Source organism: Typopeltis vanoorti, chromosome 3, assembly GCF_054136105.1.
Source record: "Typopeltis vanoorti isolate ZY-2024b chromosome 3, IOZ_Tvanoo_1.0, whole genome shotgun sequence".
NCBI lineage: Eukaryota > Metazoa > Arthropoda > Arachnida > Uropygi > Thelyphonidae > Typopeltis > Typopeltis vanoorti.
Window position 1 is genome coordinate 61,102,351 of NC_143551.1, and position 27,932 is coordinate 61,130,282.

Genomic DNA, 27,932 nt, shown 5'->3' on the forward strand with positions numbered 1-27,932 from the left:
CCACTAGTATTTTTCACAGACAATCACAAACATCCATACCCATGGCAGGATTCAAACCTGCAGCCTTTTGACAGGAGAGCAGATACACTAATGACTTGGCCAACCAGGCTGGCAATATATTCTTTTTGTTTACTTGCAAACTTTATTTGCTTACACTTGGATAAAGGATTAAACCAAGAATATAATTTCTTGGCATCTTTAATTCATTGACTGCCTCAAGTTCCTTCTGTTACATGCTGCATGAGAAATTTGTTTTGCAACAGCTCAATAAATTTAGTTTCATTCTTATGAGATTTCACTTTTACCCATACAACATTGGATATCTAATTCACTCCAAAGTGAATGACTTTACATTTACTGACATTGAACTGACATCCATTTGCCCATGCCCACAATTCCAACCTATTCAAATCATTCTGCAAGTACTGCATATCAGCAGTATTCCTGATTACCCTACCTATCTTTGCATCATCAGCAAATAGCTGTATGTCGTTTGTCAGATCCTTCCCAAATATCATTAATGTACAGATTGAATAACAGTGGACCAAGCGCTGATCCTTGTGGTACACCACTGGTTACCTTAAATCTTGCAGACTCACATCCTCCATAAACCACTTTTTGATATCTGTCAGTCAGCCATCCTCTTATCCACTCTAATATTTTATAATCCAAACCCATATTGCTCATCTTCCTTCCTACAGTTCCTTTAATTGCCTTTTGACTTTTTTGTAAATTCCCACTTCATCTGTGTAATAATTTGTTTTAATCTTGCAATTTTGGAAGTTATTCATCTTCCATATCATGTTTCTTTCAGAAGGGGTAAGCCTCCTAAACCAATCTTGTTCTACACTTCACTAGTCCTGTTATCATTATGTTTTGTTGCTGCCATATTGTTATGCATTTTTCACCATTTTACAGCACCACATAATATTGTAGTATCTCAAAAAATCAGTTGTAAAATACTATAAAACATATTATTAAAGCATATCAAAATTGGACCATTCAACTCATTTCTTGCATCTAGTAAGTCTTCAGAACTGTTTAACTAAACTCCATGTGATGGTTCCTTATCCTCTCACTGTTCAACTAATGCTGGGGTTCCACAAAGTTCTGTTCTCTCACCAATCCTCTTCCTTCTGCATATCAATATACAGGCTTTTAAATCAAATGTAAACAAGTTTCTACTTTCCCATCCCTCTACCCATACACTGTACTAAATACTGTAGGTTGATTAACAAACCTCTTGTGTATGGGGCTCAACATTAAAAAAAAGAATAACTTCTGTAACAAATTTGGTATGAAAATACCAAAGTCAGAAACTATGAAAATAGACAGAACATTGAAGTCGTCAAATTGCATGCTCAATTGCCAACCTGTAAAACAAGTAAACTATTTCAATCTTTTTAGGCTCAATTTAGCATTAGTATTACTTCTAAGCCTCCGTGGAATCCAAAGACTCATCGTTGGAGGTGAAACACTCACAGACCACAATAACTATCATACCTTGCCTTCAACCCATTCAGTGTTGGAGCACTCACTATCCACTCTGGCAGTGCATTCTCAATTAGGAGAATGCACTGCCAGAGTGGATTCTCCTAATTGAGAGCCAGTTAAGTAAATTTATATGAAATAAGCAAGAAATTAGCAATAATACTAAACTAGTATTATGTGAAACAATCTTTAAAATATATTTTAATTTACAGATGCAGGATTTGACTTAAAGCTGAGCTTCAAAAACTTTTGTCTTGTACCTCACTCCTAATATATCTTACAAGTTTTATTTCCCTTGAAGTATGAATGTAGATAAGCAGATTTAACTTAAATTTGCTTTGCTTGTACATATTTTTTATACAATACTTGGTCAAGTGCATCACCATGTTTTCTAGGCAACTATTTGAGAATGCTGTTGGTCAGTAATTGTCAGTAGTATTGATCACAATGGGAAAAACAAAGAATCTTCCAGAGTTTGATAATGGGCTTATTGTGGATGCCTGTCTGGCTGGAGCCATGATTTCGAAAACAGCAGAGCTTACTGATTTCTCAAAAGGTGTAATATCCTGGGTGTTTAATCAGTAACCTATGTGGACAATAACCCACATAGCTTTATCTAAGAGACATAACTGTGGTCCTAAGACAGTCTGTTAGGAACAAGATCAGCATCATCTGAAAAGGCTTGTATGGACAAACAGAACTTCCTGTGTGCAGCAGTTGACCAAAAAATTTAATGAAGGCTGTTCCTGACCCATATTTCACCAAACTATGTGTAGAGAATCGAAGAGGATTGATATTGGTAGTCTCATTCCTATGTGGAAACCATTGATTTCTGTGAAGAATTGGAAAGTTCTTCTACAGTAGTCAAGAACACCACTGTAGTGTTTGTGTAGAGCATGTGACACCTGTGCCCTGTTATATAGGGATTTTATAATCCCATATTGTTGGGAAGGGGGGGTGATGATGTAGCTGCTCGTGAATGTATCTACCTGTATGTGTGGGTTTTCTGTAAATGGAGAATGCCATTGATCCATGTAATGAGAGGGTGTAATAATGAGAGACTGTTGTTGCTTTCCTTTTCTAAGGTATACTGGATCCTGGAATGTTGATTGTTTAGATGTGTTAAGAAAATGTGGAGCATATCCAGGTTATGTGGTCAAATGGAGAACACATCATTTGCATAGCATAGTGTAGCCAGACAGTGGGTTTATGTGGGGCAGAGTTTAAGGCTTTTATGCTTTGTTTTGGTTTAAGGTTTAATGCTTTGGACACTCACTGCAGGATATGCTGGAAGAAGGCCACTCTATTACACTGCAGCAAATACAAATATGAGAGGTTATTCCTTGAATCTGCCTCAGCCCTGAAAAACTTCAAACCTCAACACATTTGGGTGCATGAGACTGCCCGGAATTTAGGAAGCACTCATCCTCAAATCTTCAGCCCAGCAACCCAAGACCACTCAATCTAAGCTTGACTTTGATTGCCTTTCTTCAGCCTCATTTTCCCAGTGTTAGTGCCTGCATGCACATATCATTGTTTTTGTGATCCCTGATGAATGGCAATATAATGTTGCTAAAATGTAGGAAAGTATTAATTAAAGTTACGATAGTTAATATTTTAGTATATGTTATTTCCTGAAAAAGTAATAGTTATGAGTAACCAACATATAAGCCCATCTACTAGAATGTACCGTCGCTGCTTTGTTGTTTTTCCTATGTTTTTTGGAGAAGTAATTGTCCTTGTGCATGCTGGCTAAAGGTAAAGTTAGGTCTGGCTTGTATGGGGGAAAACTGACTTTGAGGTTCTTCACTGTCACTATTAGTTTTGATGCCATTGTCACACATTACTTTTTTTCCTTTGCTGTAGTAGTTCCAAAGAGGTGGCATCTGGTGATTTTTCTGCAATCAAAATGGATGTTTCCATTAGTTTGGTGTTGTCTTCCTTCAGTGTGTCATTGGTTTTGTTGAGGATAATGGCATTGTATATTTTGTTTTTGGCTTCATTTAAGTTGTGCACTGTCAATGTGATGAAGCTATGGAGCTGGCTGGCATCAGTGATGGTGACTTTTTGTTGAAGCAATCGTGGATCACTGGGAGGCACAATAGGCAGAAGAAAAACTGGTTAGAGTTCACAAGAAGTTAATATGCCGATTCGAGTTTGCCATTTTCAAACGGTGTGACATATCACACCATCTAGTGTTGTCATTTGGTAATCAAGTTTTTGTGACCAAAAATTGATGTGTTTCACCATATTATGACACTCACTCAGTTTTTGTGTGTCTTCTGATTTATTCTCTGTGTTTTACTACATTATGATACTCACTCAGCTTTTGTATGTCTTCTGAGTTATTCTCTTTTCTCCTGCAAAGTTGTATACACTCTTTTGAAACACCTATAAGATAAAGCCATATTTCTGTTCAGGTTAACTGAATTGAAAGCCCAAACAACCTCATTTCTCTTACAAATTGTAACCATAAATCAGCAAAACAGAAGGAAGTTTAGTAAGGGAGATGGGGGCAGGGAATCATTTGGTCTCTAGTTCAGAGTTTCCACATTATCTAACCCTTTAGCTTTCCCATAGTACTTATGTATGATTGGCTTACAACTTCTTATGAATAGCATCATTATGGTGAGGATGGGGGAGATAATCTAAATTTCAACATAATCATCAAATTCCTGCTAAGTATTATCAAGGATTTACAGGTTACTATGATAGAATTACAAGATTATGGTTTACATTATTATTAGCTTCCTGTTAACAATTTTCCTCCAAATTACTCTGTTATTAGTAAGGACTCCAATATTTTACATATGCAAAGTAGTGTTTACCATTTTATATAAGTTGACACTTTTTGCACAGTTTTTAAATAGATGTTTAACACATTCTACTTTTCTGTGTTATTCTGTTAAAAAAAAAAAGAAAAAAGTGTATCCTCTAGAACATTTATGTTTAGCCCCTTTTTTGGTCATGTCAGCCAGATTTCAAATGAAAAGGATAACAGAGTAATCCACATCTAAAATTTGGACAGAGAGGAAAAGAGAGCTTTCTTAAAAATGACAATACAATCACACGGGAGGAGACAGTAACTTATTCTTCATTTAATTAGGAAATATTATTTGTTGTCATAATGAATAGCTGTCAAAACTTATTGCAAGAAATAAAAATAATCATCATCAGAATGTTTAGTTTTTGGCTAAGGTTCCAGAGATAAGAGTAAACAAAGAAGATGATTGTTTGATATCTTTTTTTTTTCCCCCTAGTTTAAATTTGTTCACTTTCTTATGAGAGCAGTTGTTCATCCATTTGTGATAGAAATTAGAATTGTAATATGAGTGACAAACAGCATTGAACAGTTATACACAATTCATGATTATTGATGTTTCAATGTGTGCATGTCTGCATTCTCTTGATAATTTGACGTAGATGTTTTCAAATTGATTTCCTTGATACAGACTGATTTCTTATGTTGTCATATCAAATTGAAATTGTAATCGGCCAGATCAAGTTTTCAGGTCCTAGAGCAAGTTGGACACTCTACACTAAGAAATCAACAAATCCCTCTTGATGCTAATATAATAAATCCCTCAGAAAGAATTTTATGATGTAGTAGATCTTGATAGTTACTTTTAGTATGCATCTACTCTTACCATAGTGAACCTGTACAGACCACCGAAGAAATAGGGTGTTATGGCAAGAGGTTTTTCTGAAGTGAATGCTATGGGATTTTTCAGCTATTTCTAACTGTGAGTTCACTATAACAGTGTTTTGCTTCTAGTTAGAGTTAGCATAGGTAATTTATATAGACTTGTATCAGTGCTCCGTAATTATGTTAGTGTGGCTGACTAGTTTACTAGTTTGACTAATAATTTCTGATTGATTTCAGGTAAAGATATCAAATTCCATCTTTGATGGATGGGAAAAAATATATATATATATATAATAATAATTAGGTCCTTTTTCTGATGAAGTTAAGAAATTGGGTCTCAGATGTAGATAATGTGATGTCCTGAAGGAATATCTTTTTCAAATATAATTCTGTATGTAGTAATGAACACTTTTATATAATCTGTTTATCCTTACTTGGTAAAAATTGTTATAATAATTAATGGTTAATCAATACTTTTCTTTAATAGGCAATGCACTTAATTTACAAAGTCTTAGAAAATGTTCCTCTGCCAAATAGTCTGCCTCCTGAATTATGCCCCTCAACAAAGAGAAAGAAATCTCTAGCAGGTGCTATTCAGGTTTTGCCTGATCTTTTACCTCCAGGAGTTGATGGCACAATTACACCCCAACCTAGAAGGTCAAGTACACCATTAGTAGATGGAAATAGTGTGAGTTCTGCTTAGATAGCATCAGTAATAAACAATGCATAATGATATAAGTAATTTATAATAATGTGTGTGTGCGTGCACACCCACACCCACCCACCCACACACACACACATATATATATATATATATATGTATGTATGTATGTATATTGTACAGTATGAATTAAAGTATCTCTAATATGCAGCATTTTTATTCAGGGATGGAGAAGGGTGTGTGTTTGGGAGATTCTAGTTATTCTCTTGTTTATGTTTATTTGATTTCATTTATTTACAGATATTCACTCTTTATTTACAGATGTTCATGCTTTATTTACGTGTTCAAATTTTTGCAACTGTTGCATTGATTCATGTCAAAGTTTCTGAAACAAAAACTACATGAAACTGGAATAAAAAATAATTTTCTAACTAAATTGATTATTTACAGTGTGCTATTTCTCCCATTATTGTGAGACCCAGTATTTTGGACAGATAGGACAACTGACCAGGGACTGGCATTGGTTTAAAAAATATATACATTCTTTGTAAGCATCCAAAAGGTGGACTAGTTTGGATGAAGACCATTTCATCAGTTGGAAAAAAGCCAAGCACAAATCTCCATTTAAATTAGGGAGAGTGTTCTTGAAGTGCTTAATGTTCTATGAAATGTAGATAACTGCAATAGAACTGATAATGTCATTCTATGCAAGCTTTGGTGCATCACCCTATCCTCCTATCAGCAGTAATTGCAGATCACTGTGAAGGACACTATCACTCTCCATGTGTGTGACTCCTTATTTCTGAAGGTCATTTTTATTCTCTGTTTTTGCTGAGAATGTTTCTCTAAAGTGCTTTGATAATTAATATAGTTTGCAATTATTATTTAAAGTTTATAACTATTATTATTATTATCTTGAACAATAGGCAGAGGAGAGGAAATGATAGAATCATCACCATCAGATTTCTGATATGCAATTGGATTGATGTCATCCTACATAAGCTTTGGTGCATACCCTATCCTCCCATCAACAGCAATCACAGATCACTGTGAAGGGCACTGTCACTCTCTGTGTACATGACTTCTTGTTTCTGAAGGTCATTTTTTTTTTCTATGGTTAATAATTTTGTTTAATGATTAATCAATATTTTACTTTTCTTTAATAGGCAGTGCTCTTAGAAAAACAACCTGTATCCTCAAGGAGTGTACAGGATATTATGATGATAGTACTATGTGAAAACTCTGCATTATTATTATTATTGTTCCGGGAAACTCCAAGGAGTCGACAGACTCATCGAGGAAGGCCCTAACATCATGTCAAGAACAACTATTCAACATTCACACAGTATCTATCATACCTTGCCTTGAACTCATTCATGGTCATAGCACCCACAACAGACTCTGGAAGCTTATTCCACTCATTTACCACTCTCCAAGTAAAGAACCTAGCTCTAACACCCTTGTCAACCACGCTCTTGCCCAGCTTCCATGCATGGCCCCTAGTCCTCCCACCACCAGTCATATTTTCAAAAATATCTTCTGGATGGATCTTATAAAAACCCTTCAGTAATTTGAATGTCTCAATCATATCACCCCTCCTTCGCCTATCGTCCAATTTCTGCAACCCACAAATCTTCAACTTATTCTCATAAGGTTCATTCCACAGACCTGCTATCATCTTGGTCACTCGTCTCTGGACCCTCTCCACTTCCTCCCCATCACGAAGAAACCCTGGTGCCCATAGCTGGGCACAGAAGTCCAGATGGGGTCTTATCAAGGCTCGATACAGAGGAACAACAACTTGTTCGTCTCTGCATGTTAAAGTATTTTTCAGAAGCCAAGTGATTTGGTGAGCTGTTTTAGTTACTTTTGCAATGTGCCCCCTAAACTTCAACTCCCTATCCACCAACACTCCCAAATCCCTGGCCTCATCAATCTCCTGGAGTATGATTCCACCAATGCAATATACTGCTGCTATTCTTTTCACCCCAAAGTGCATAACCTTACACTTTGCCACATTAAATTGACATCCATTTTTCCTAGCCCAGTCCTCCAAACTATCCAAATCATCCTGTAAAATTTTGACATCTTGTGCACTCACAATTGCTCTACCCAACTTTGCATCATCAGCAAACAAGTGAACACTTCCTCTCAGATCCTTTCCAATATCATTGATGAACAAATTGAAAAGTGGTGGTCCAAGAACAGAGCCCTGTGGCACTCCACTAGTCACAAGACGTCTTTTAGACTCCACTCCTGAATAAACCACTCTTTGATATCTCTCCTTCAACCACCCTCTTATCCATCTCACCAACCCTATATCTATATCCATCTGCTCCAGTTTACTGATTAGGGTTCCATGTGGTATCCTATCAAAGGCCTTGGCAAGGTCCAGTAGTATCACTGTAAACCCATTACCCCTATCCAGTTCAGCCGTCACTGTGTTATAAAACGTGAGCAAGTTACTGAGGCATGATCTACCCTTCACAAAACCATGTTGTCCCCCATACAATATCCCATTTTCATCTATCCAATCCTGTATTCTTTTCTTGACTAATTTCTCTAAGACCTTGACAATGATTCCTGATATGCTAATCGGTCGGTAATTTACAACAGCAGTCTTGAAACCACCTTTATGCAGTGGAACTATTTTCCCCTCTTTCCACCCGCTCGGGACTAACCCAGACCCGAGACTCAAATTAAACAAAATGGTCAAGGGTACTGACAATTCATTAGCTGCTTCTCGTACAACACGAGCTGGTATACCATCTAATCCCACAGATGTATTGACATTGAGGTTATGCAATAGACTACTCACCTCCACTTCATTAACCACAATTCCCGTATAATCTACTGGTTTATTCGTTTCTGCAATGTCACCACCTGGATGATATACTTTTGCAAAGTGCTCACTCAGTAACTCAACTATCTCAACTGATTCAGTTACCTCCCTACCATCGGCATTCTTTAAAATCAATCTGCCATGTACATTTTTCCTTTTACTTGCTACATATCTAAAAAACTGTTTAGGATTCTCTTTAGCCTGCATGGCCAATGTTCTTTCGTAATCCTTTTTTGCTTTTCTTACCACACTCGTCACCCTTCTGGCCTGCGCTTTATACCATTCATGTGCCTGCCGGTCACCCTTCTCCTTAAATTCCCTCCATAGTTGTTTCTTTTTTTGCAACTCAAGCTTAATTGTGTTATTCATCCATTTAACCCCTACCTGATTTATTATTCGGACTCTAGGTATACAGTCAGCCATTGCTTCATGCAAGCACTTCTTAACTACCTCCCATGCACTATCAACTTCTAATCCTTGCAGTTGTACATGCCATGGCACTGAACCAATCAAACTCCTAAGCTTGTCATACTTTCCAGCCCGATAATTCCACATGTACCCTGTCTTAATTGAAAATTCTACACCTTTAGCCACCTCCCAAGTTAAGACCCTATGATCACTCTCACCGATTGGTGGCAATGTGGTCATATTTGTTACAGCCAAATCCTCAGATGTAATTACTAGGTCAAGCACTCTCTGACCCCTAGTATTTTCCATTACATGCTGTTGCAGATAGTTATCCCTTAATAACCGCATAAAATCCAGTTTCTTCCTCCCGTGTGTCCTCTCCTCACTCCAATCAATGCGACCATAGTTGAAATCTCCCATAATAATCACCCTCCTTCCACCCATTTCTTCTATTTGCTTGTGCATACTGTCACCACCATCTTTTCCATCACCTGGTCTATAGCAGCACCCAATTGTATATTTAGTTCTGCTAGCCACAATCTCACACCAAATGGCCTCAAATGTGCTCTTTTCTCTATCTTGCAATTCAACTTCTATTCTCCTTGGCTGGAGCTCATCAGCTATCATCAAAATACTTCTCCCCCCATTTTATTCTCTCTGTCATTCCTGAACACACTATACCCATCACATTCAATCCCACTAGTTATATCATCTACAGTCAGCCATGTTTCACTAATACCTATAACCTGTGGTCTGGAAGTGCCAACCATGGCCAAAAACTCTTCCTTCTTGTTCCTAATACTCCTAGTATTAGTGTACATGAATTTAAGACCCCCATTAGCCCCAACCCTACCTTGATGCCTTATATTAACTATCCCACTCAGATTTGTTGTCCTTATTTGCTCTGGCATATTATATTCATTCTTACATTCAACTGCTTCCATAAGGACTGTATCTCTACTCCCCCCCCCCCTAACAAATCTAGTTTCCCTGAATTTGCACATCCACTACATTCAGCAACACTTTCTCAAGTCTTCTTACACCGTAACCATTCAAATGCAAGCCATCCATCTTATATAGATCCTTTCGCCCATCAAACTCACTCCACACATCCACAAATTCCACACCACTCGTCATACATAACCCACACATAAAGTCATTTGCAATTATAGCCCTCCTTTTAAACATTTCACTGTCATACCGTGGCAAAAGACTAATCATTCTAACTCTCTCACTCTTTTCTTTTGCTACCTCAAACAGTTCATTCAGGTCTTCTATCATTTCCATTTTATCTCCTTTCAAATCATTCGTACCTGCCACAACAATCATTTCTTTCACCCTTTCCTTTTGCTCTCTAATAGACGCAGTTACGTCCTTTATGGTCGCACCAGGTTGGTACGATTTTGTCAAATCCTCTACTAACACACCTCGTACTAACGAGTCTCCATACAGCACTCTATCCTTCATTTTGTTCATGTTCACATTCATACGTCTATTTTTCCTGTCATACCTTTTATTATTGGTTGGTTCATTCAGTCTACTTTTGTTCATGCACTCTAACTGCTGTTTTGCTCTTTCTATCGCACTATTCAACAACGCGATCACACTCAATGCATCTATCTCATCTTTTTTGTTCTCTGAGAAACCATTTATACTATCATTCACACTTTCTACATTCACACTCTCACAATTTTCATGTACAACCTTGCCGTTTCTTGTCATATCCCTATTTCCTTCATTCTGAAGGTTGACAAAAATATCACACTCACGATCCGAAATACACTTCAATTCCTCATTCTCCCTACATTTTCTACACACATTCAATCCTTTATTATCATCTAACCACACTCCGACCGCACTCCGCAAAGTGTACATTTTACAGCTAGTACATTGACTCATTTCTTTTATGCTACCGTTCTTTGATAACAATGGCGAACCTTCATTACTGGCCGCCATTTTCCTTCGCACAGGTGCCATATTTATTTGCAACGTGTTTTGTCAAATTATACGTTATAACACACCAAAATTAGACGCACTAAAATACGCAAGGCAAACAAAACAAAACTACACAATATTAAGTAATTGTATCGATAACTGAAAATGATACTTATCTTATCTGGAGCTTGCACGAACACTACACATTACGAATCCATCTAGCGGCGACTTCCCGACATAGATTATGTTATAAAACACTTTAGTACACTAACCACGCTAATAAAGCTCCAATAATATACTAAAATTACACACTTAAGTCCATTAAATTGAATTCAAAACACCAATAAATCAACAAAAAACACAAATCTCTCAGGAGCTCTCCGGTAGCACGTCCGTTCACCAGCTAGCCTCGACACCAATGAGCCAACTTATTACTAACTTCTTGTCAACGGTTTTCCTCCAGATCTGTCAGGACTTCAGTGTTGTCAGATCCTATATTTTGATGTTTTAAGGCATTTTTAAATGCATCAATCTACCTAGATCTTGGTCCTCCTCTGGGTCTTTACTCCTATCATCAGGCACCTGCTTTACTGATCTTTAAAATAAAAACTGAAATATAAACGCAAGAGGTTAAATAACACTATTAAATCAGACATTTCAACAGGTAGAAAAACAAAAGATACAGCGATGTGCCAGCATGATACAGTACAGGAAATTGTAAGGTGTGATCCAAAACATAAAAAACAAACAAAAAAAATATTGCTTACAACTAATAAGGATATGACTCTTCCAAATATTAGGTGAAGAAACTCATTACAGTTTAAGATAGTAATGTAGTAGTGCTTGAGAACAATCTTTGAACAAATACTTGAATTTAAAATGGCAACAGCACAGTTGATGAGTCAACTGTGCTACCTTCGAATGTAATACCCTGTAATAGTTTATATCTTGTTTCCACATATTTAACTACAGTTAAATATTTCCCTCTGCCATATAGCATGAAAGAATAAATCTTACTAGCCCTAACTATCTCTTTTAAAACCTTAGTCACCTATATATTTTAAACTATAGAACTGAAATGAAATTTCAGTTCCTATAGTTTAACCCTTGGAGGAATTGGTACCGTTATCTCATTGTGAGAGGGGGGGGGCTAAAATCTTTGCATTTGATTGTAAGAGAAAAAAAACCTTTCAGTTGTAAGAATGAAAATTAAATAATCCCATGATATAGAAACAATTCAAACACCACCAGCAAATGTGATATTTGAGCTACTATTAAATGGTGGATGTGATACAACCAAAAGTAATCCTGTAATGCAGATATTAACTGCACTACCAAGCAATCTTAATATTTACTTTAAAAAAGTCACTGCTAGCATTGGCAAAACCATCACTAGCACCAGTAAAATAAAATCAAAGTAAAAACAAAGGAAAGAAAACCGAAGTACTTATCTTGCCAAAATCTGAGGTATGTTAAAGTGCAGGAATACCTCTCCAAAAACTCTGAGTGGTCTACAAGATTACTCTAAATCTCATTGAAGTGATTCCAAAGGATTACCACTAAACTCATCATTTCTGACCTGAATCACTCCAGGAGAGGAAACTCAGTGGTGGCTACGCTCAGTGACAGGAAAAAATCAGCCACAGCACAGGACCTCTCTATTCTCTTGGAAGCAAGCTACTATCAGTGGAAGCCAGACCCAGAAGTGATATCAAGTTTCAAGTAATGCATATATTTCCCATATAGAAGTAGTGTAAAGGTTGGTCAACTTATTATTACAAATACTCTGGATCAAAGCTAGTTGTTGAAATCTCTTTTACTTGGTTATAAATTAAATTAAGATGCAGAAATTATACTAAGGCAGTTAACATGAAGTTATTAGTTTCTAGTCATTATCCTACAAGTAGCTTAGTCATGTTTGCTTACACTTGAATAAGAGATAAACTAAGAATAAAACTCCTTGTGTTTTCAATTTTATCTCTTGATATATTTCAGATTATAAATTTAAATTCTAAAATTTCTGAAAATCTCTAACTTTGGTGTTTCTAATACTAGATCACAAATAAACCAGTTGCTACATCATGGGTGGTTACTGCTACTGATAAAGTAAAGTATGATCAACTATTTCATAAATTAGATACTGACTGTGATGGATATGTTAGTGGCATGGATATAAGAGAAACACTTCTACACTCCGGCTTAGCTCAAGCTACTTTAGCACATATATGGTAAGTGTTTTTGATTTTGTTTATTTTTCAAATTTATTTGAAAACATATGAAGGAAATGGTCACTGGCTCTTATGAACTATATTATTATTATCATCAGAGACCTCCAAAGTACTTTCTTCCAGATTTCATGCTTAAGTCCCTCATTCATCCATTTTACACCTACCTTATTTGGCCTTCAGAATACATTCACACATTGATATGTATTTCTTTGTCAGTTCCCAAGCAGCATCTATTTCCTTACCACTGATTTCCTCATTCTATGCTATAGCTCCAAGCTGTTTTCTAAGCTTGTCATAATCACCAGCCTTGTATTTCCACATATATCCTTTCCTCACAGAAGTCTGCATATGGCTAGTCACAACCTAGGCGATCACTTCATGATCACTCTCACCAACCTGATCAGATCTAAAACTCTCATTCCTCATGCCCTGCTTTACATGCTGCCTGAGATAGTTGTCCCTCAAGAACTCAAGAAATTCATTTTCCTTATTCCCAAATGCTATCTCTTCATTCCAATCTATACCGCCATAATCACCCTTCCTTTCTTCACTAATCCAAGTTGTTTATACATTTCATCATCATCACCACCTGGCCTATAGCTACATCCAACTAAACAGGTATTCCTGTCAACCTCCACTTTACACCACACTACCTCATAACCACTACTACTTTATAAAAGTAATTTTTTTTTATCACATATAATTTTCTGAAAACTTAATGCTGTCTACACATCTCTTAAAAACAGAGATCTATTCTTTGAAGTTTTTAAATGTAAAAATTTAGTTTTCTTCCTTTAAAAAAGTTTAATTTTAAAAAAAAATTAGATTTTTTTCCTTCTCATTGTGGAAATTATTAATCACCAGTGTATGTTGTTTTTTGTGTGTAATACTTTTTCTTTGATTATTTAGAATTTATTTAGAATGTTTTTTCTGCATTGTTTCTTTAGAAGTAAATGCATATATTTAACTCTCATGGTAAAGTTTACTTGAAGACCAAAAATACAGTAAGCAAGCTGTTTGCATAACAATTATGTTTTTGATTTTGTGCAATTTTTGATGTTCCCTTCTAGAGAAGATGTCATAAAAGCATTTAAGTGCCGATTTTGTTTCTCAAATAGGAATTCTGTGATCAAAAGAGAGTTACTACCTAGAAAATGAAGAATTTGAGAGTGATTGTTTTTTAGATCAAATCCTAGAACACATCCCAACTCAATATCAATAAAGTTCAAGATTGGTACTATCAACCTAAGAAGCATCAATGGAAAAGAAATGGAACTAGCAAAAGAATTAACATAATATGTATGATGAAACAAAGAAGTCAAAATCACAGTTCCTGGTAATATTTATGCAAGTATACTCGAGAAACAGTTAAGAAACATAGTGGGAGGGAAGTTGGTGAAGAACAAGCCGTATTAAAGCCAAATAGAGGTGTCAGGATCAGATTTTCACTATAATACAAATAGTTTAGATATCTTGGGAATATGACAAGGATTTGTATTTAATATTAATTTTTATGGCTATTTTGCCTATTTTTCTTTAGGAGTACCCTTTTTATGATGTCACTGGCTTTTTACTCAATTTTTTAGTGAAGATTTGGGCGGGGGGGGGCACGAGCTCCGAAGACAACACTCAGTGAAAACAGCTCACACCCAGTTACTCCTACCCCTAATCTTCATTCATTACATTCTATCCTTCTCTTTTCCCCTAAAAATATTCTATCTTTTGCCTTCTTCCCAAAGAATTCACATCCCTCCCTTGAAACCTCAGATTTAAATTCACATACCTTTGTCTTATCTGCAATTTTCCCACATCTTTCTATCTCCACATTTCCATCCCCCCCCCCCCCACACACACATTCCTTTCAGTCATACTTCATTTCTGTCATACATTAATCAGTAGTATATAAATGTTTATCTCTATATGCCTGAAGCTGCTCCAAAAGAAGACAACCAAGAACACCCTACAAAGTATGTCCAAATTATTCCTTCCTTATATTCATGTATCTATGTCTTTAAAATATCGGATTAAGTAAAAAGCCAATGACATCATAAAAGGGGTGCTCCTAAAGAAAAATAAACAAAATAGCCATAAAACTTAATGTTAATTTAGAGGAGTAACATTGAAAATTTTCCAGAAATAATATCTATAATAATTTTTTGTTGATCTGGAAAAGGCATATGACAAGGTGCCAAGAGGAAAGTTCTTCAAAACACTACAGTTATATGGGTAAATGGGACATTATATCAAGCAATACATAGTCTCTATTTAAAGTCAGCAGAACTTGAAAGAGGTACAGGAAGGTGGTTTCAGGTAAAATCAGGTGTGCAACAAGGGTGCACATTATCTCCACTGTTATTCATTATCTATAATGTTAATCTTAGCTCTTTACTTTATGCAGATGATGTTATACTTCTGAATAAATCCAGTCCATATCTACAAGATTCCCTGACTAAATTGAATAACTGTTGTAATAAATTTGGTATGAAAATCAGCAATAAAAAGACAAAGACAATGGAAATAGGCAGAAACATTTGAAAACATTAACTGCATCTTGAATGGTGAACTTATAGAACAAGTAAAACATTTCAGCAATTTAGGCACAATTTTTAATGAAGATGGTAAATCAATATGGAAGTAGACAACAGAATTAATAAAGCTGGTATGGTAGGAAGTCAGCTGAATAAATTTATATGGAATAAAAAAGAAATTAGTCAGAACCCTAAATTAGCTGTGTACAAGACTGTGTTCATACCAATTTTAACTTATGGATCTGAGAGCTTGTTTAGAAGTAAAAGACTTGACCAAAGACTGGAGACCTCTGATATGAAAGTTTTTAGAAAGATTAGTGGAGTGAACAGATGGCATCAATGGCAGTATCACATTAAAACTGAAGATATAGGAAAGAAGTTGCCATTGTTAACATTCAGGAATGTGTTAGTAGAGTTATTCTCAGGTTGTATGGTCACTTAAACAGAATGGGGGAGGAATGATCAGCAAAGCAAGTGTTTTTTGCCAGGGAAAAGACCCAGAGGAAGACCTGAGATGTAAATGGATGAATACAGTAAAAAGAGCCTTAAAAGACAAAAATATAAGATCTTAATAATAATATAATATCTTGACAGATAACAGATTAATTTGGAGGAAACGTATTGAGTGAAAGTTAGTAGTGGTGTAAATTTTTCAGACAGTTCTCTCATAATTATCCTGTATACCCCCCCCCCACCACCACCACCATGAGGGTAGTACACTTATCATGAATTTGATGATGATGTGTTTTAGATATCAATGACTGACGAGCTGTCTTTTGTAGCATGAAAATAAGGCAGATAACTGTAGATAAATTTGGTATGATTGTTCACTGTTTGAGTGGATAGGTTCAAACTAAGACTACTTGGAATGAACATCCACATAGGTATGGAATGAAAATGAACACAAATCACTGAAAAATTTGGGTTCATCCTTTCGTCATAAGAATTTTTTTTTTGTGATATAAGTATTTTGGCTTGCATACTTTTGCAATAGATGAGAGAATGTGGCATTTTGGACTCCTTGGACTCATGTGGGAAAAAAAAAAAAGATCCATAGCTTAGGCAGACAAATGCAGATCCTGAGACTATATAAGAACATAGTCCAGTAAGGAAAATCTTGCATTCCAAACTTGTTTTGACAAGCCCATGTGAAAAGCAGTATTACATCTACTTTAGTAGAATATTGTCTGAATAGTCTAAGTTTGTTTTATATATATGTATGTGTGTGTGTGTTAACGATACCAAGCTATTTTAAACCTGGTTTTACTCCATTTCCCAAGTAAGCAAACAGACAAACAAGTCAAGTTTGCACCTGCAAGTTGCAAGTCTAGCTGACCCTGCATGTAGTGCAAGACCAAGGCAACTCATGGTAAAAGTAGAATAAGCTCTGATCACTAATCTTAATATTTACCGTTAATGCAAAGCACATCTCCTGGAAGAGATGTATGATGCTTTGTATTAAAGGCAAGGGGCCACTACCCAGACCGATTTCGACCTTTATTGAGGTCTCATCATTGGAAGCCAGGCTAGAAATACCAAGATTTTAGTAATACAGAGCTTATAAGTATTTTACCAGAACAAGTTACCATAAGGTGTTTTAACCTTATTAAATAAAAATCTCAGAAGGAGATATAAATGTAGAAAGTATTTTACACTATAATATATATGTATGTTATTGTTCATCTTTACTTGGTAGAAAATATTATAAAAAATTAGTTTGAATGACTATATACCGAGAATGAAAAAAACAACTAGGTTTAACATTAAGATACAACTAGTTTCGTTGAATGATTTAACTTCTTCAGGTATCACAGACAAAGAAATATACAAAAAAATGACAGAGACATGATAAAATTACATCAACAGATCTAGTATAAAAGACAATAGTACATTTTAAAAACAGGAATGTGAGTTTGAGTTTTCAATTAAAGTTGACTACGTGCTGCCACGTAGTCAACTTAGTAAAGCTGCCACGAGTGCGCCAACACTGAACAGAGGCAATGTGTTCGTCAGAGAGCTTGTAGTTAAGGCTGTTGTTAATATGGGATGAATCTAGTGAAATTTCCCTAGATTCGATGATCTTTCTTCAAGTTCATCATAACACACGTGGATATTAGAAGTTTTTGGCCAGTCTACGAGGTGTTGACGGCCTTCATCCACGTTCTCTGATGAAGAGAACGTGGCTAGAGAGAGCACTGGCTCTGGTCCTATTGTAGGAAATGTCTCTCTGGTGTTCTTCCATATGCAAAAGGATGGATTTAGCTGTCTGGTTGTAATATGGTTTTCCACATTCACACAAAATCTTGTAGACTCCTGGATACTGAGTAGGGAGATGTTTCACTTTAGGTTTACTTAGTATGGAACGAAGTTTTGGAAACGTAGTGAAGCAAGTTCTAATGTTGAATTTCTTAAGAATTTTTGCTAGTTTTCAATGGCAGTATCACATCAAAAATGAGGATATTAGGAAAGAACTCACCATTGTTAGCATTAGGAATGTGTTAGTAGAGCTAATCTCAGGTGGTATGTCCACTTAAACAGAATGGGAGAAGAAACATTAGCAAAACAAGTGTTCTTTGCCAGGTTGGCAGGTAAAAGACAAAGATGTAGATGGATTGATACAATAAAAAGCACCTTAAAGGACAGAAATATAAGATCTGATAATATTAGAGGCTTGATGGATAACAGATTAATTTGGCGAAAAATTATTGATCAGAAATGAGTAATGGTGTAACTGAAAATGGATGAAGAAAATGGATGGAGTTGAAGTTTCAGAAGGCATATTGCAAAAGTAGCTTATAGGATCACTTGTTTATTGAAGAAAACACACACTGATATGCAGAGATAAGGAAGTTAGAAGGATTTGATATAGCTATGTCTGGATTTCTTTGTACATGTCTGTTTCTTGGGGGGGGGGGTGAGGAAGTGGTGAAGAGGATCCAGAGGCAAATGACCAAGATGCTGAGTGGTGTGTGGAATGCTGCATGTAAGGATTGGTTGAGGCTTCTGGAAATTGAGTAAGTTGGTTGATAAAGGCCTCATGACTACATTTTTCACTTGAGGGATGAATGCATGAAATGGCTTGTCAAAATCTGTTTTGAACTTTCAGTGAATGCAATTCAAGGAGAAGTACAATATGTACTTCACCTTGCATGGAAAGTCTGGCCTCCTATAAAAAGTCTTTGGAGACCACAGGGATTCCCATTCAGTAATAATAATAATATTAACATTCTGTTAATATAAAAATATGTTTAGGCCTCATTTATTATTTTTTATATAAATTGCATAACAAAACCATTACACTGCAATTTACAGTCCTTTGATGAAGTAGTTCTTTTTTGATCTAGTTTGTCTGCAAAAGTAGTATTTCAGACATGACTTTTGTTAGTCACGTCTGAAATACTAGACAAGGGTTACTCATATTTTCCCATATAAATAAGGAACAAAATGGAATGGACAGGCTGTAAATTTTGTATATTTGGCCTAGTCTGATATTACCATTCTAGCAGACAAATGACATTAAAAAAACCACATATTAGAACAGGATTATTGCTTATATGTTTGATAATCTTAAGGCACTAATGTAGACTCCTAACTTTTTTTTTTTTTCTGATTGGAATTGCCATTGAAAGAAAAATAAAATTATGTAGATCATTATTTGGCCAAAATTAATTGGTTCAATAAATAAATATATTCACAGTTACAGATTTGTATTTGTAGATTTTAAGTATATTTCAGTGCAAATATCACATTTGGCTAATAATTTAGCATTGTAAGATAAGTATCTTTTTATTTTTTATAATTCAGGAATTTGTGTGACATAAAGCAGAATGGAAAGCTGAATTCTGAACAGTTTGCTCTAGCAATGTATCTTGTTAATCAAAAACTCCAAGGAGCAGAGCTACCAACGGTTCTTGTTCCTGAAATGATTCCTCCAACTCTTCGCCCAAAGCCTTCAGTAGACAGTTCTCAGGTATGTAGTAAACTTATTGAGGTGATGAAAATATCACCTCAAGTATTTTTGCAGTATACTTATGCTTTACTGAATTTTATTGACTGTCAGGTTTCCAGCCTACTTGTCTTCTTTCGTTCTTCCATCCCTCTGTTCTCTGGAACATTGTCACTGTTTTCTCAAAGAAATGCAATTGCCAAAAACACATCTGTAGGTTTCTTATTAACCATTTGGAACTCATCACTGATATCTTCTAAGTTTTGCAGAATCTTGTATCTGTGATCGACATCATATTAGAAATCAGTTTAAAGAGGGGGAGAAGTGAAATATAGAGATATTTCTATATTTCTCTCCTTATGAAGGTTGATGACATCGGAGCATTACGATCATCAATTGATAATTCTTGTAATTCAGTTACCTTATGAAACAAATTAGGTTTGCTTCATAAGGTTACTTGTCTCAGAGTAAGATCCCTGGTTTCTTCCCCCCCCCACCCCTTTCACATGCGATGCAGGTGATGGTCTCGCTGGGCATACTCAACACATGTTATTATTAATAAATTAGGGAGTCACCACCCTTCTAGGATTGATGAGTGGAGATTTTACATGGATTGTAGTGAGTGAGTGGAATGGATTGCCAGAATTGGTTCTTAGTTCTCTGACAGGGAATAGATTCAAGGAGAGGTGTGATGGTTAATTTGGGTCTCCCATGATAAGTCTCCAGACTGCATCGAGATTCCATAAAAATAATAATGAGCACTCACTGTGGATAAGGACACAGGTCCATTAATTCTGCTGCATGCTTTTGCTCTGTTAGTTTCCTGCTGGACTAACTCATCCTTAAAAAGATGACTGCATACCAATATCATTGTAAGTATAAAAAATCTTCCACAAAAAAACACACAAAATCTAACAAAAAATAATAATGATAAATATCCCCTCCCCCACAAAAAAAAATAAATAAAAGCCAAAATAACGCATCAAAATATCATCCAGTAAAAACACTTGCACATCCATTTCACAATATCTCAAGCATTGATGTAAATGTTAACAATGCACACCACCACTTAGTCATGAGACTTTTCCTAACTAAATCCCATTTGGCATCTTCCATGACTATCATGCACCTTGACTATTCCATCTACATTGGTCCTGCATGGTGTCATCATAAGAGGAAGGAAGATATGCTTCTGTCATATCAGCATTCTGATATGTCATATCAGAAAAGTTTCAAAGCCTTTAAAAACAGACTAGGTGATGTTGAAAATAAGAGACAAGAAAGAAGCAGGCTCATAGCACACATTCTCACAGAACATCGTGCTGTAGGTTGACAGGCTATCTTCATGTCTTACAATACTTTCATCACATTGTTCAAGGAGTATTCCAAGGCCATTCACTTATATGGCACACTACATAGAAAACAGGACCTCACCAAAGATTATCAAACCTGATATCCCCCACTTTATGATCTGCTGTTGCTCAAGATTTCCTTACTTCACTTTATAGCTTTTAGACAATCATGTTGCACTCTGACTACTTAACTCTAAAAGTTGATTTCATACAGTGTAATTATCCAAATTGTGAGATTATCTTCTCAGAAGACTTTAACATTCATAACACAAACTGGTTCAGCCTTATCTGACTTCATAGATGCAGCAAGGGAAGCCATATCATTTACTGTCTATCATGATTTAATGTATATTAACAGTTTACTATTTCTACTTAATACCAATGTAGAGACAGTTGCCATCTGATTCTCTGTTGGAACTCTGATAACAGTATACTGCATCTGCCTTCATCCTGAAACAGATATCTCCCAGGATGATATTGTAGTTACCACTCTTGTTACTTTTAATGAGGGATCTAAATGGATATAACACTATGGGGCACTGTCTGAACAACCATCAGAGGAAGAGTTGAGCACATTCTCAATAACAATCTCTTGAACACTAGAAGCAACACATTCTGGTGAAAGAATCAGTGGATATCCTTGTAGACCTATTGAAGGCAATTATAGAAGAGATATACACATCTCTTCAATCCCCATTCTTTACTTGGAATGGGAAATTTTACTACCAAAAACATGGTCTGGCAATGGGCTCCCCTCCATTTCACCATCACTGACATATATAAAAAAGTTTGAGGAAGAAGCTATTGCACAGATGATATGGAAACACACCCAGAAAGACCTTGACAGTTTTTTTTTGCAGTTCCTGAAAAATGCCATCCAAAAATCAAATTCACATTGGAAATGGAAGACGATGGTAAATTACCATTCCTAGATATCCCTGTCAACAAATACAACACTGGAGGATTAACATGAAGATTTACATCACTCTCAACAAAAATCAGATATCATCAAAACCTTAAAAAAATAGAGCTTTATATATACTCAAGATTGATGAAATTAAAAGAAACGAACTTCAAATGCTATTTTGTTAGCTCCTCCAAAATGGCTACTCAAAGAAGTTACTAAAGAAACTTATTTTCCAGTGAACTGTCCCTTGTAAAACCAGAAATCAATTACAAAGGCACAGTCTCCTTACCATATGTTGGCAACACATCAAGAAAAATAACCCAATTATTAAAATCAGTCGGTGTCAGATTAACTTTCAAACAAGTTAACACCTTAGAGAGTTTCCTATGTTCCGCTAAAGACCATGTTCCATTCTACAAACATCTTAAAAAAAAGATTTTTTTTCTTTTTTTTAAGAAAACATCTTTAAAAAAAAACGATGTTCTTGTGGAAAGTGTACATAGGTCATACTGGGAAAAGTTTCAAAGCCTTTAAAAACAGAATAGGTGATGTTGAAAATAAGAGACAAGAAAGAAGCAGACTCATAGCACATATCCTCACAGAACATCATGCTGTAGGTTGCAGGCTTCCTTCATGTCTTACTTAGTATACTTTCATCACATTGTTCGAGGAGTATTCTAAGGCCATTCACTTACATGGCACACTACATAGAAAACAGGACTTCATGACATGCGAATGTTAGTACTTAGTGTATATAATATTTCTGAACTCTGTCATGCCTGAAATCATATACAGAGTTTGCACAACAATGTACAGACTTCATGTGATATGCCTAATGACACATGATTAAACTGGCAATCCACTATTTTTAAATTTATAGAATTAACGGCTGTTGGAAACTTTTGAAATCTTTGCTTGTCTTAAATATCTTCCCAAAGATGCTGTCAGCCACAAAGACAGTGAAACCAGAGTAAGTAACATTCAGTTTTAATCAATAAAAAGATCTATGAGTCAATTCTAGTTAATTATTCATAGTTGGTGTAAACTACTTGTAGTTATTTCATTAAAGCCATGTACTACTTCATGAATATCATGATGGAAAACTGAGCAAGCTGACTGACACCTTCTCTACTTTAGCAGAATACCAGCTGTAATATAATAATATAATACCAGATGTAAGACAAGAATGCACATTAGTTTCACCCTTATTCATCATCTATATATATATTTTTCATCTATATTGTGCTTCTAAACACATCTAGTGAAAGTCTCCAGGATTCTCTAACTAAATTGAATAACAAATTTGGCATGAAAATCAGCATTTGTTAGACCAAAAGTATGAAAATATGCAGGAACATAGAAAACTTAAGCTGCATTATCTGTGGAGAACGTATAGAACAAGGAAAATGTTTTAGCTATTTAGGCACAGTGTTTAGTGAAGATGGCAAATTAAATTTGGAAATAACTAAATAAGCAAAGCTGATATGGTGAAAAGTCAGTTGAATAAATTTATATAGAATAAGAGATAAATTAGCTAAAACATCAAACTATACATTTACAAGTGTCCAAACCAGTTTTAAGTTATGGATCTGAGAGTTGGGTTAGAAATAAAGTAGTTAATCAAAAAACTAGACCACACACACATGAGAGGTGTGAGAAAGATTAGGAAAGTGAATAGTGGCAGAATTATATTAAAAATGAAGATATTAGAAAGGAATTTGACATTGTTAACATTCAAGAATGTGTGAGCAGAGCTAATCTTAAGGTGTATGACCACTTAAATGGAACAGGTGAGGAAAGATTAGCAAAGCAGGTTTTTGATATAAAGATGGCAGGAAAGAGATCCAGTGGTTTTCCACTGGATCTCTTTCCTGCTGGATCTCTGGATCTCTGTCTATGTGGATTGATTCACTCAGAAGTGCCCTAGAAGCACAAAATGTTATATCGACAATATTGGAGTTCTGACAAGTAATAGACTAATTTGAAGGAAAATTGTTGATGGCATATTAATGATAATGTAAAGTTAATTATGTGGTGCTGTCATATTAGCCTGAATACCCCCCCCCCCTTGGGGATACATATCAGGAAATTGATATGTTGTGTAGACATGCTGTTACAAAGCTCCTATAAGATCGGTGATTATTAAGAGAGACTCAAAAGACTCATCGACTTAGGCTATATACTATCCAAACTAGCTGTCGTACCTGTTCTTGAATTTATTCACACTACCTGCACACACAACATTGAATGACAATCCATTCCAGTCATGCACCACTCTATAAGAGAAAAATCTAACTCTCATCCCAATCTTAACAGTATTCATTCTAAACTTCCAAGGATGCCCTCTCATCCTTTACTTACCCTCCATAGCATGAAAAATTCCATCTATTAGTATCCTGTATATCCCTTTCAGAAATTTGTAAGTCTCAATCATATCACCCTCTTTTGTCTGTTTGCTAGTGTATGCAGTTCAAAAATTCTCAGTCGCTCTTCTTAATCAACCAGTAGACCAGACTGCACACAATAGTCTTGTGAGGTCTTAGCAAAGCTTTGTTAAGAGGTAAAAAAATGGCTTCTTTATCTTTACATGTCAAGGTTTGTTTCAGCATAGCAATTATCTTCTAAGTTGTATTTGCAAACTTTGGTATATGACTCTTGAAATTCAACCTCCTATGTATGAAATCTCCAACATCCTTAGCCCGAACAGTTTCTTCTAATATAATCCCACCAATATAATACAACAGCGGATATCTGATCACACCAAAGTGCATGACTTGACATTTGCTAACATTGAACTGAGTCATTTTCACATGCCCACAATTCCAGCCTATTCAAATCATTCTGCAAGTACTCCATATCAGCCACACCCCTGATTACCCTGCCTATCTTTGCATCATCAACAAATCGAGCATATGTCAACTTCCAAACGTTATTAATGTATAGATTGAATTACAATGGAGACTGATCCTTGTGGCACACCTCTGGTTACTGTAAATCTTACAGACTCACATTTCCCACATACTACTTTTTCATATCTATCAGTCAACTCTTATCCATATCAGTATTTTATAATCCAATCACATAGTTCAATTTATGCAACAATCTTCCATGCTATATTCTGTCAAAAATCCTTGTAAAATCCAAAAGTATCATGGTGTATCCATTCCCCCTTATCTAACTCAATGGTAACATTATTATAGAATGTGAGCAAATTGCTCAAACATCTTGCACAATCTCACCATGCTTTTACTTAAAGGCATTCACTGTCTCTGCACTCACAACAATCTCAGGCAATGCATTCCAATTACCCACCACTCTCATGCAAAGAATCTACTTCTCATGCCCCTGCTCACACCTTCCTTATATAGCTTCCAGGGATGACCTCTTGTTCTCTCCTGTCTCCAGACATTCTATGAAAAATCTCATCCATATTAATCTTACCAATTAATTACATTGTTGGTAATTACATCTTACCAACTTATGCTGTGATCATGCCCCCCCCCCAATTTTCTGTTCTTCTGTCCACTAGGCTCTGCAGTTTGCATTCTCTCTATCTATCCTCATACTCTACATTCTAGAGACCTGAAACTGACTTAGTGAATTGTCTCTAAACCTTTTCCAACAACTCATCATCCTTTTGAAAACAAGGTGTCCAAATATGTGCATGTATACTCTTGATCAAAGCCTTGTACAATGGAATCAAAACATCCCAACTTCCACATGTCAGTGTTCTCTGCATCATTCACTATAATCTGCTGTGTTGTCCTCACAAAATTTCAAGTCCACAATTAGAGGATAATTGCAGACAGGGACTCCTAAGATATCCTCACCAATCCTATACTTTGCATCACATCTTTGCTTCCTAAATTTTAAAACCTTACACTTTGCTATAATAAACTGATATCCCCACACACTCGCTCGTTCAGACAGTATTTAGGTCCTCTTGCAAAGCTACATCTGCTGTATTTCTCATAACTCTCCCCAACTTTGTATTATCTGGAAACAGCTGCATATCACATTTAAACCCCTTCCAATGTCTTTTACTACAAATTAAACAATAATGACCCAAAACAGACTCTTGAGTCACACTACTAGTGACTTTCCTCTTCTGGGATATCACCTCCTCCCATACACAACCTGTTGATGCCTATCAGCCAGCCAATGCCCAATCCAATACACTGACCTACTATCTAATCCCTTCTGTTCCAATTTAATTATTAGCTTGTCATGTGGAAATTTATCGAAAGCCTTTGTAAATCTAAATATACTCCTGTGTATGCATCTCCCTTTGTCCAATGTATTCATCACCATGTTATAAAAAGTAAGCAGATTGCTAAATCACAATCTTCCTTTAGCAAACCCATGCTGTCCATTAAAGAGAATTCTACTACTGTCAATCCATTTCTCAATCATTGTTCTTACTAGCTTCTCTATCCCCATGACCATAACTTCAGACAAAGCAGGCTTTAATTGTAATTAATTTTGATTTAAATGTTTATTAATTTAGTCCCATTAAGTCCTATAGCCTTTTTGACATCAAGTTTATTCGATTCCTCATATACCTCCTACTCACTCACCAACATTAGTTCCTAACCATTCCTGCTGCTCTCAAGTTATGCACTATGTTACAATCACAAGGATGTGATTGTAACGTAGTGCATAACTGACTGTATTCTCTGAGGCATTGACTTCATCAGATGCTGGAGGTAATTCCATCCATGCCTATTACAGCTATGCCTTAGACGTCTACCTGGGATATATGGATCTGATGTTTCACTCTATTGCATCAGGATGGATACAATAGAGTGAAAGATCGGATTTAAATCCAGGAACCTTGGGGCCACTACCTAATAGCATGTCGATCCTCCTCTAGTGCAAATAACAGTCTGTACTCTCTGAGACATTGACTCCACCAAATGCTGGAGGATTGCTGGAAGTAATTCCATCCATTCCTGTTGCAGCTTTGCCTTAGACGTCAGTTCCGGATAAATGGATCTGATGTGTCACTCTTTGGCATCCTAGACAAATTTGATCAGATTTAAATTTGGAGACCACTGGATGGTCCCAAACTCAGATGAGTGTTCCTCAAACCATGCCTTTGTGGTTGCAATCTGGTGCGCAATGCGCTACCCTGGTGTGGGGTAGTGCATTGTCCTGCTGAAACAGGCCATTGGCTGCAGGATGCATGATGGCCATGAAAGTGTGTAGGTGATCAGCCAGCACCTTCTGGTAGCTCGCAGCATTTAAGGAGCTCTCTCCACACACACACACACACTAAGGGACATGAGAAGGCTCTCATCACACAGCCACCACTTCCTTGAACAGAGCTGAACTGACGAACAACAATTGGAGAGTGCATCAATCATCCATTCCTGTTGCAGCTTTGCCTTAGACGTCAGTTCCGGATAAATGGATCTGATGTGTCACTCTTTGGCATCCTAGACAAATTTGATCAGATTTAAATCTGGAAACCTTGGAGACCACTGGATGGTCCCAAACTCAGATGAGCGTTCCTCAAACCATGCCTTTGTGGTTGCAATCTGGTGCGCAATGCGCTACCCTGGTGTGGGGTAGCGCATTGTTCTGCTGAAACAGGCCATTGGCTGCAGGATGCATGATGGCCATGAAAGTGTGTAGGTGATCAGCCAGCACATTCTGGTAGCTCGCAGCATTTAAGGAGCTCTCTCCACACACACACTAAGGGACATGAGAAGGCTCTCATCACACAGCCACCACTTCCTTGAACAGAGCTGAACTGACGAACAACAATTGGAGAGTGCATCAATCAACATCTGCACTGCTCTTCATTCTCAAGAGGTTCAATCTCCGTTTTTGAGTCGTATAGTCACCAATGATGAAAAGTGGATACTTTACAGGAATGTTAAATGCTGAAGACAGTGGTTTCATTCAGGGGAACAGGCTAAACTTCAGCCAAAATAAGATTAATTTGATTTAATTAATTTTAATTTCAGCCCAGTAGTTTTAATC

At 36.2% G+C, this 27,932-nt stretch overlaps 1 protein-coding gene across 7 annotated transcripts in view; it reads left to right on the forward strand.

The window, feature by feature from the left end:
• The window catches only part of LOC150108191 (uncharacterized), a 368,644-nt gene that overhangs the window by 174,665 nt on the left and 166,047 nt on the right, over positions 1-27,932 (forward strand). For all 7 annotated transcript variants that reach the window (XM_090390641.1, XM_090390644.1, XM_090390642.1 and 4 more), the window contains exons 9-11: positions 5,625-5,825; positions 13,039-13,211; positions 19,544-19,709. In XM_090390641.1, the coding sequence (XP_090246767.1) occupies positions 5,625-5,825; positions 13,039-13,211; positions 19,544-19,709 (540 nt within the window). The remainder of the gene's footprint in view (positions 1-5,624; positions 5,826-13,038; positions 13,212-19,543; positions 19,710-27,932) is intronic.